The sequence below is a fragment of the Triturus cristatus genome, chromosome 4_2, assembly GCF_964204655.1.
Source record: "Triturus cristatus chromosome 4_2, aTriCri1.1, whole genome shotgun sequence".
Lineage (NCBI taxonomy): Eukaryota > Metazoa > Chordata > Amphibia > Caudata > Salamandridae > Triturus > Triturus cristatus.
This window is the reverse complement of record NC_140586.1, coordinates 780490955-780502192: the sequence shown is the minus strand read 5'-3', so window position 1 is coordinate 780502192 and position 11238 is coordinate 780490955. Positions and strand designations below refer to the sequence as shown.

The 11238-nt window shown below is 45.0% G+C and overlaps 1 protein-coding gene across 1 annotated transcript in view; it reads left to right on the top strand.

The window, feature by feature from the left end:
- Positions 1-2591: 2591 nt before the first annotated feature.
- LOC146835036 (cytochrome P450 4B1-like) overlaps positions 2592-11238 on the top strand; it is a 281992-nt gene continuing 273345 nt past the window's right edge. Inside the window, exon 1 of the mRNA XM_085602696.1 lies at positions 2592-2917. Within this exon, the coding sequence (XP_085458822.1) occupies positions 2714-2917 (204 nt within the window). The 5' untranslated portion in view covers positions 2592-2713. The remainder of the gene's footprint in view (positions 2918-11238) is intronic.

Below are 11238 nucleotides of genomic sequence, written 5' to 3'. Positions count from 1 at the left end.
TAGGCATTCTCATGCAACCACCCATGCCTTTCGATGTAAAACCCAATCTACAAACAATAGTAGACAGGGTTTAGCATCAAACGTTAACACTATTTGAAAGGAAGAAATGTTTTATTGATCCTTTCTTTTCCAACTTTGCATGCGTGCTGCACTGTGCGGCAAACATAACAATCATTGGCATAGCCAACAGGTCTCGTCTTTGGGACCTTGTAAGTGTTTAGCCATGCAACAGTTGATGTTGTTGCTCCAAGGATATTCTATTGCATAACTAAATACTTATAAGGTCCCAAAGGCGAGACCTATTGGCTATGCCAATGCTTGTTACATTGTGGTAATCAGCCAAGTTGGTTAAGGGTTCATCATGATACAAGTGAGGAGCTCCAGCTCTGTGGGATTGTTCAGCATCGAGGGGAAGAGGTCTTTAGCTGAATGAGACACCTGTGTGTCAACACATCCATAGCCATGTCATCCAGATATTCCTGATATGATTTGAAGGTCTTGCTTATAAAAAGATTGCTCAATGTGTGTCTCTGGAGTGTGCACAGCTGCTTCACTACCCCTGGGTCAAAAGCTGGCATATTTTGAGGGTTGTTCAATAGCGACATTGCGGGGGAGTACATCAGTCATTGCATACATCGCACCCAGTCTCAAACATGCCCATACTGTGCGTTCAACAATGTGTATTCCTCTGTTGGACTTAAGGTGCTTTTTCAACTGTGTAGTTTTCAATAGTAAAGTAGCCGCTAGTCTGCAAATCCTAATGGGATGGGTGGCTGCTATTGTGGAACCAGTGATGTGCAAACTGCGCCTGCAAGGCCAAGTAGTACACTTAAAAGTTAATTACCTGTTTCTGGAAGTCTCGGTTTCACTAAATGAGGAGGAGCGAGAGACAGAGCGGGAAGAGGGGGAACAAAGAGGGGGTGGGGGCAGCTGCGAGTGGCAGGAGAGCTGGACACTGTCCTTGTCTTCTCGGGGCACGAAGGAAAGGACAGAGTCCTTTTCCTTCTCTGACCGTCCCCAAAAGCCGAGCCTTAACTATCGGCCTTGGCGATTTCTGCTGTCCTGAGACGCATGTTTAAAATAAGTATGGGAACGGACTCTGTGAAATTAAAGAAGTTGGGGCATGCCGTGCCGTGCCGATCCCGCCCACTTCGACCACTGCTTGCACCCAATACACCATGGGAAATATGTGAGCTTTTTAGAAAGTACTGAAGGGATACAGAATATTCTGGAATGGAAAGCATTATTAATGTGATTTACCGCTTGCTGCACCCTTATTTAAAAAAAATAAAAAAATCAAGATTATGACGTCTTTACGAAGGGTGGTGCCACGGTTTATAGTCACTCACTACCCACCAGGAATGATCTAATGTTCCCCAGCTGACACAAACTCTTCAGTTTATAGGCAATTCTGATTTCTATGATAACATTTTAAAACCTTAAGAAAAGCATAGGGAAGACTGTCTCGGTCACGTGTAATATCAAGAGGGTGCCTTTCGGAACGGTGGGAGTGTCTCGAGAAACTGGAGCTCTCCTGCTGCAATCTGACACTGCCTCGCGCCTCACTCAACCTGCATCAATGCCCGCCTTAATGACTGACAGCTAAGCCACGCCCCGGAGACGTTCAAGCCTTGGGCATTTTGTCACTATTGGAGATTAATCAAACACTTTTTTAGTGCGTAACAGAGTCCTTTATTTTAACGTTTGCACTGTACGTGGTTGATGTGTAAGAGGACGCATCGGTGAAATATCCATTACATTTTATTACACTCACTGCCTGACTGGCAGAAAGACCCACTGACCCACAAACGCGTGCTGAAAGTAAAAAAAACCAAGAATTGGCCGCGCGGCAGTAAAAGTAACACCGCGCGGCCGTAAAAGCGAGTCATCACGATCGCGATCGCTCTGAAAGCGAAAGTGATCGTGATCGCGATGACGCGCTAAAGAGCACAAGTTTTCAAAGTGCTGCTGAAGGCTAGTGGTTTGCTCGTGCACGCTCGCGTGAACGCAAGCGCTAGGCCAGCCAGCAGCACTTTGAAAACTCACCTCCAAAATGTCTCTCCGTGCCAGCGCATGCGCTGGGCTCAGCGAGACCTAAAAAGTAGGAAAAGCTTTAAAGTGTGTCTGAGCATAGTATCTTGTACTGAAAGGGTACCCTTCCTGTACAAAACCTACGGTAGACTCAGGCACACACCCTGGCACTATGGCACTAAGGTGTGTGCCTGGCGCTGGGCAGCTAAAATCTGCACTGGCGCAGGGGAGGGGAGAGAGCCATATCGCTGTGGTGCTCTCCTGCTCCCTCCCTGTCACGCTATACAGCGCTGCATTTTTGGTTGCTGCGCTGCGTTCTCTGATTTTTTGGAGAATCTGGACTGTAGTTTGTGAATAGCAACAAATAATAAACTTACACAAAAGTGGAAGTTCACCATTGTGAATCAGGCCCAATGAATTCAGGGGGTTTCGCTTTTGTTCCAACATTTTTGCTAGAAATCCTTCCATGTAATACATCTCGGGCTTTGTACTTCTTATCTCTGTGAAATACCGCTGACAAGCTTCAGCTTGTTGGGGTAACAAAAGTTCACTCCATAGTCTGGTTAATGTTTGTGAGGGAGGCGTGTCTCTCTTGCAGCGAGATCACTTATCTGCACGTTCGGCTGCAGGGGAGAGAGAGCTCTGTCGGACTCTGCAGAGCCTGCCCCATAGCCCCTGCAGCATGGCCAGTGCAGTGGAGAAGCTGCTGGCAAGCACTGGCTTTAAGCTAGATTTCTTTGGGATTTTACAGCTTTCGCTCTCCATATGCCTGGTCGGAGTTGTGATGAAAGTGGTGAAACTTTTTCTTAAAAGAAAGGAGTTGGTCAAAACGTTTGCAAGCTTCCCTGGGCCTCCAGTCCACTGGCTGTATGGAAACGCCCATGAGGTACGTCGGGGAACATGGGGGCCAATATGCTGTGTTGTAAAATGGTCAGTAACAGCTGATGTCCATGTGGCAGCAGGGCAGATTGAAATACTTTGCAGATTGATATGCAATGGAAACTCATTTTTAAATCACCCCATCTGATCGAGTGCGCAGAACAACAATGAAGGTGGAGTGCATGTAAAACAGAATAATGGCAGAACTAGCTTTACTTACTGGGAACACAGTAGTGACCATGTTGTTGCTGATGTCATCTCTCGCGACTTGAAGTTCTATGCAGTGTATGACTTCCACCGGAAGCAGCTGTGCCCGATAAAGATTTGTGGCCCCTGTTGTACTCTTGTTGCATCACGCCTGTTCACAAGCAATTTGTGTGTCCTCTCACGTGACGTCACGGTTTCTGCAGTATATATCCACCACCACCCTGGACCTTGGAACGTGGAGGTGTGGGAGGCAGCAGCAGCTGCTGGGGTATTAAAGTGGTGGGGCGAGGCAGGGAAGGCAGTGCAGGGAGGCAGGGCGGGGTCAGTGGGGGAAGAATGCAGCAGCTGCTGGGGTATTAAAGTGGTGGGGCGAGGCAGGGAAGGCACTGCAGGGAGGCAGGGCGGGGTCAGTGGGGGAAGAATGCAGCAGCAGCTGCTGGGGTATTAAAGTGGTGGGGCGAGGTAGGGAAGGCAGTGCAGGGAGGCAGGGCGGGGTCAGTGGGGGAAGAATGTTAAAGATGCTCAGCTGCTATCTGCAGCGTCGGTGCTCGTCTGACCCCTGCTCCTCGACTCCCGGCATGCCTCAGGCTCCCCTAGGCCAATCCAGATGCTGTTTTCATGCTCGTATTACCCAGCATGACCGCAGCGCCGTGATTGGTGTGAGCGCCCTAGTTAGGCGCTCACTATGGGACTGCGACTCTCTGCCTGCTCTCAACCTTGCTCTCCACCTGGCGGTACAGCACAGCTCGGGTGGAGAGACCGAAGCGCGCCTGGCGGTTTCGCTGGCCTTAGACGGCTGGCCAAATTGTCAAGAGCACTTGAAACAGTGCGACCACTCCTCCTCCCTCCCGCAGCTATGTTGTGTCAGACGGATGGCCCCACCCTGCCCTCGGCTCGGCTGCAGGAAGTGAGCGAGGAAAAATATAGCAATGATAAAGTCCGTTATTATCATTTTGTTTTTCATTCCAGAAAAGCAGTGGGGCGCTGCTCCTCTAGTTGGGCCATAGCACGCTGTCAAAGAGTGCATCCCCCAAGGCAAAAAACCCCTGCAAATCAAGCCGAGCAGAGTTTCCTCTCTCAGTTATAGTTTTGGTAAAGCCTCAGTGCCAGAATTCATTGCCGTTGTCACTGTCAGTTTAAAAGCAAATACATGTTCTCTAGATAGCTAACTAAATAAATAAATGAATATGATATAATCAATTATGTTCATGGGGATCTAAATTACCATTATTAGACTAGTTCAAATGCCTATAGTTAGTGCAGGCCTTTGTGGTCCTGAAAACCCTGAGTCCAGAACTAATGGACTTTTTTGGGGTGAGACTCTGTGAGCACAGGCGTGGAGCGACACTGTGTTTAACCAGTGTCAACACACAGCTGCATACAGAACACTTCCTAAGAGAGGCTAAAAGACCTCTATTGGTTCTGCTGCTCTATGCCCGGATCCCCAGGGAGATGCTTCCTGCTGTTGTGCAGGAGGTCATGGGTCTGATTCCTTTCCCTTTTTTGGTCTTTGGCATTTAATTGAAAGTTTTTTTGGATCCTTCATCTATTTTTTCTTCACTCTATCCTATCTTGTCTCTCGATTAGATTTCTTTTTTTTCTCACCCCTGGTAGTTTGTGTGCACACAATGTTGAGGACAGACCCAGCTTGGCAGACTCCAAAGGCAGCCATCCAGATATCACTCTTGCACAATGAATGGGTCGAGCTGGACAGGAGGCGCCCTGCCATCGGGCGGTGCATCATCAGTGCAGAGAGTAGGAAGTGCAGAGATGGGGGGTAATGTGTGGGTCTTGGCCGGGTAGGTGAGTGGTAATATTGGTGAAAACAGGGTGAATCCATGTGAGATTTAAAATTATTAGCTTATATTCTTAGACACGTGTCTAAACGCCGGTCTTATGCACTTTCTATACTCTATATTAGAAAGGCCGATTAAGTTCTAAAAAACAAATCTTAAATTTTAACGTCAGCGAATGAAATAACCGCAGGACATATCATGTTATCATGCGCTCAATGATATTTCACGCTCTGTGATTCTCTATGGGAGACACTTCTCCCTCATGCTGAGGATTCCAAGCTCCACAGTGATTGGCTGGAAGCATCTTTTCATCATCCTCTGCCGCACATATGGTGCTCACAGTTTTGTTCTGTGAGAGGTATAAACTGCTATTGCTTTCTAAATTGCACCAGCTTTGAATTAACGTATATATTTCACAATTGGGAGGTTACAATTTCTGGCGGTTGCCTTACTTGAAATTATTAACAGTATTTCAATTTATTCCGGCTACAAAGTGAACTGGGATAAAAGCTAGGCTTTTCCACTTTCTCCTGATACCACAAAAGCTTCAATAGATGGCTATCCTTTTTGTTGGAAATCATCACAATTGAAATATCTAGGAGTTCTAGTTAATAGAGGCCTATCCAGTATGGTCTCAGACAATCTCAATCCTCTTATAACACAAATGGAAACTGATTTTGCTAAATGGTCTCTTTTAGGCTTCTCTATGTGGGGAAGGGTACAGGCTGTTAGGATGGTCAACTTGCCTCGTTTTACTTACATATTGGGAATGCTCCCAATAATTATCCCCTTATCTACTTTCTTTATGGTATTAGACATCCACATTCTTCCCCTCCACATCCGGTGATGCGAGCTACTTACCAAGCATAGCATCGAACACATCGACTGGTACAAACTTCTTACCGCTTGCATTATAAAGCTCCACTTTGGAACATTGAGAGTATTCGAATAAATAATAAAGCACTTCAATGGTCTACTTGGATATCATGTGGTATTCATACACTTGATCAGGTCTTATCAAATGGAGAGCTACAATCATTTGACTTGCTTCATAAAGAATTTGATTTTTCATCACATCAAATACCATAATACTCACAACTACAGCACTGTTTAAGAAGAAGTTTAGATTCTTCCCCCTGGATATTTAACCTTTCACCAATATTGGATTATCTCTGTGTATGGGGATGACACAAAGGAGTGATGTCAGGCTTGTATGATGTTTTACCTTGTCACTTATTTTCACAACCACTTGCTAAAACGCTTCAAATGAAATGGCAAGAAGGCCTACACATTACTATTGAAGATAATGTATGGTTGGATATATTGGAAGATCTTGATAAAGGCACTCTAGAAGCTCGCTTGAAATTCAGCATTTTGAAATCTTGCATGACTGGTATTGGACCCCTTTGCAATTACAAAAAGCAGGATTATTGTCGCACTCTAAATGTTGGAGATGCTCAGAAGTTAATTGTGATCTTCCCCATTTACTTCATGATTGTCCCTCCATACTGAATTATTTGGCTTCATAGGGACCACACTACAGAAAACTATTTTATCCCTTCGTCTTCCACCACCCCTTCTATTATTTTATTACATGATTTTAGAACTTTTCCTTCCATTACACGACCTCAACGCAGCCTTTTACACACTGCACTCTCTACTGCTAAACTATGTATCTTAAGACATTGGCAATCATCTAATCCTCCATCGAATGAAGAATGGCTTGTAACGATGGTTCACACAGCATCTCATGAACGTATTATATATCGACTTCAAGGTTAAGAGGAAATTTTCCAACAAGTATGGAACCCCTTACTTCAAGACCCCTCAGCACCCCTTCTCTCCTTTCATATATTCTCCATACCTTCTACCTCTTTATGTTAAGACAAGGAGTCTATGTCTATATCTATATCTTTTAGCTATACATATATATATATATATATATATATATATATATATGTATATATATATATATATATTCACTGAAACCATAGGTTTCAGGGACGTTATAGTTAGTTGGACATTTCACTCGAACAAAACCATAGAAATTCCCCCATTATAGTTAGTTCAGCTAACTATAACTACCGCCCCCGCAATGCACTACTGCTGACGTCGCATATTATATCATTAATGACATGGTCAGTGACATCACTGATGACATCTCAAATGACATCACTGATGACATTACTGATGACATCATCTAGTGATTGTGTGTTTCTCTAAAGTTTAAATATGTTTTATATATATGCCTAGGTGTATTGAAGAATGAGTGGGTGTATAAGTGTCAGGATGGAGGATTTAGTATGTGCGTGACTGACTGTATAAGTGAGTGATTAAATGTGTCTAACTGAATGCATGGGTTAGTGACTAAACTGTCTGAATGTGTGTATTAGTATGTCTGTTGTTGTGTAAGCTGCTGCATGTGTTGGTCAGTAGCTATATGAGTGTCTATATGGGTTATTGATTGGTTGCCTGAGTATTTGTATGGGAGACTAAGTGTGTGTGTGGTGGGTCAGTGGCGTAACGAAACTTGAGGGGGCCCCCCTGCAAGGTACGTGGAGGGGCCCCCTCCGGACACAATCAGGAGCTTTCAGCAGGCCCGTAGCCAAAATGATATTTTTAGGGGGGCATGGCCCTCAGCTATGATGAAACATTAAAGCTGTGCACTATACCTATATTCTTTCCCAAGTATTTGTAGGGGAAATGTACAGTATGCAAGATTTGAAATTGCACATTGCTTTTGGGTGCTTTTTCAAACAACAGAAATTCTATCTTGGTTGGGTCCAGCTTCTGCTAGGTGCTGGGCATCCAGGTTTGCATGATATGGAGGCAGTGTTTGAGGCACTGGATGTTAGAAGTGGAGGAGACTGTCAAGTAAAACTATGTATCATCGGTGTGTTGAAGGAAGCTGAGAGGTCCAGAAATGTCAGTAGGCAGTGGTAACTTCATCTGAGATTAGGAGGGCATTGTTTACGACGTGTAAGGTAGTAGTCTCAAAAGATCTGAAGCCAGACTGGTAGTCGTACATAGGTAAATGGCTTGATTTTCAAGTGCAAGGCATTCCCAAATGGTGACCATGCAATAGTAAATTAATTTAATTATGCACAGACCCTTGGCTGGTGTTAAAGTCTACTCCTCCTGTCCCTAAACTGCAAGAAGTGGGACTCAGAAACTTTCTGGCGGCTTTCTGCCTGGAAGACTGACAGCCCGGGATAGCCGCCAGAGCTCTGTGATTGATGTCAAATCGCCAGTCGTGCTGGGATGTGAGGCAGTGTGCTCCCAACCCCCCTTCTGTCGGTCTCGACTTTCTTGTTTGCCCCATTGAAGGAGATATGACTTCAAGAAATGTTTCTAAGTCTGAACGTAGAGGGATACACCAGGATCCATGCCAAACAGCAGCCGATCAACCTTGAGGCCTTCCGAGGCATGGACTTCAAACTTCGCCCGCTCTCTTTCCCGCCTTCATCGACAATCGCACCGTGATTCCGCTCATGAGCAATCCACCGTCATCAAACACCACTTCAGATCCAGCTTGCTCCGCCGATGACTCTTCAGAGACCACATTTTCTCCATAAAACTTTCTAATTCAGAAGGTAAACCTTCCACTGGCAGGAACCTAGTTCCTGCATCCGACCCACGCTCCATCACGGTCGTCCTTAACTTTTGATTTTGAACTGGTCTAACACAATCAGATGCCCACGATTGACGCTTATTCATATCTCCGGTTCTACTTATTGGATTTTTATCGCTTTGGTATAGTCTTGTTTATTAAATTTTACTATATTTTCCTAAATTGGTTTGGGATTTTTGTTTTGTTGTGTTTTCACTTTATTACTGTTTGAGTACTGCATAAATACTTTACACATTACCTCAAAGGTAAGACTGACTGTTGTGTGGCAAGCTACCAGAGCGTTAAGCATAGGTTTATTTAGTGACTCCAGTGGTTTATGCTGATAAGGCTTGTGATTATTATTTGAGGTGGGTTTTCACTCTCTCAACCAATACTCCCAAGTTCTTACAGCAAGCAAAACTGGGAAACCAAGGCTGCAGAGATTTTGTTAAATTCAATCATGGGTAGGTATTCAAGCCACTGTCTTAGCAATGTTGGTTTGGACTGCCTTAAATACCCACCTCTGTAAAATCCATTATGACAGATGTTAATTGTGAATGATGCCACCAGATCTAAAAGAATGTGGACACTGACAGCCAGCATACACCTCCCCTCTCAGGTTACCCAGATTCAACAGCACTATCAGTCCCATTCTATAGTGTGGAAGAAAGTCTGCATATACATGATGAGGTAGGCCATACTGTGCTATGCGATACTGTTTTGAGACCAAGATGCCCAAATCTAAAGCTTATTTTGAAATGGGAAGGAGAGAAATAGTGTGGTAGTTGCAAAGATCTATTGAATCAAGGGGTCACTTCATTTTCCTTTCCTCTCCCACTTTGATTTATTTGCTCCCATCTTTGCCTGTCATCCTGCCTCTTCCTTAACAGCATTGTGTTTGTTCTTCTCTCGCAATTTGTTCTCTGCAGTCCATCACTGTGGTCCTTCAGCCCAGTCAAGTCAGTTTCTCACCCAGATTATTTATGACACTGTGGTGGAGTGTATATTTCTCACCCAGATTACTTATGACACTGTGGTTGAGTGTATAATTCTCACCCAGATTACTTATGACACTGGTTGAGTGTATATTTCTCACCCAGATTACTTATGACACTGTGGTTGAGTGCATAGCTCAATGGTGTAGGGGTAAAGAAATCGCTGAAATATTTGCAACAGAATGTAAAAGAAGCAACAAATAAGGTTTCTCTCATAGGGTGCAAGGGACAGAAACAACAGCATTTTAAACTTAACTCATATGCAGTAATTGTACTGCACAGATAGCAGCATTACAGTCTTCTTGGCAACACAAACCAGATAGAACACAGGCTAGAAGGTGAGATTTCATCACACAGAGAAGAGGTATACCTTATGCAGCAGGACTAGAAGCTTCGCTCACACAAGCAGTAGAGGTAAAACACAAAAGTACCTTTGCAAGTTTTCTTCAAACATAGAAACATTGGCAGATGCAGTGCAAGCTTTCCTCAGACTAGGACAAAAAAGACATAATATAGACAGCAACTATAACAAGCACTGGCAAAGCCAATAGGTCTTGCCTATACAAAAGCTATTGGCTTTGGCAATGTGGTATTGCCATGTTGTATGCCAGTGTGGCTGCTATCCAGCGTGGCAACAAGTTAGTGGCAGGGGTGTCCTAGAGTGAAGTGGGGGAAGTAGAGTCCCGTACACTGTATTAGTTGGAGTAGAGTGGAGTAGGGGGGAGTAGAGTGTCATAGAGTTGAGTAGAGGGGAGTAGAGTTCTCTGGTTCAGTGGCAGAGAGTGTCATAGATTGCAGTGGCAGAGTGCACTACCGTAGAGTGGTGTAGAATGGAGTGTAGTGTGGTGGAATAGGGTAGAGTGGACTGAGGTAGTGGGGTGGGCTGGACTGGAGTAGATTGGGGTGGAATGGATTGGGGTAGGGTGGGTTGGATTAAGTGGAGTGGGTGGATTGGAGTGGGTGGACTGGATTGGCATGGGGTGGATTGGAGTGGATTAGATTGGATTACAGAAGGGTGTATTGAATTGAGGTGGATTGGATTGGGTGGGGTGAACAGATTGGGGTGAATTGGATTGAGGTGGATTGAATTGGGGTTGGGTAGATTGGAGTGGGGTGGATTAGATTGGAGTGGGGTAAATTGGCTTTGGGTGGGATGGATTGGATTGGAGCGGGGTGATTGGATTAGGGTACAGTGGTTGGATTGGAGTGGGGTGGAATGTTTTGAATTAGAAGTGGGGTAGATTGTTTTGGAGTGGAGTAGGGCACATTGGAGTGGGGCTGATTGGAGTGAAGCAGATTGTGTGGATTGGAATGGGGTTGATTGGGGTGGGGCAGATTGTTTTGCATTGGAGTGGGGCTGATTGTTTTGGATTGGAGTGAGGCAGATTCTGCTGAATTGGAGTGGGGCAGATTGGAGTAGTGCAGATTGTTTTGGATTGGAGTGGGGCAGATTGTTTTGGATTGGAGTGAGCAGATTGTTTTGGATTGGAGTGGGGCACATTGGTGTGGGTCACATTGGAGTGGGGCAGATTGTTTGGATTGGAACGGGGCTGATTGGGGTGGAGAAGATTGTTTTGCATTGGAGTGGGGCTGATTGTTTTGGATTGGAGTGGGGCAGATTCTGCTGAATTGGAGTGGGGCAGATTGGAGTGGTGCAGATTGTTTTGGATTGGAGTGGGGCAGATTGTTTTGGATTGGAGTGGGGCACATTGGTGTGGGT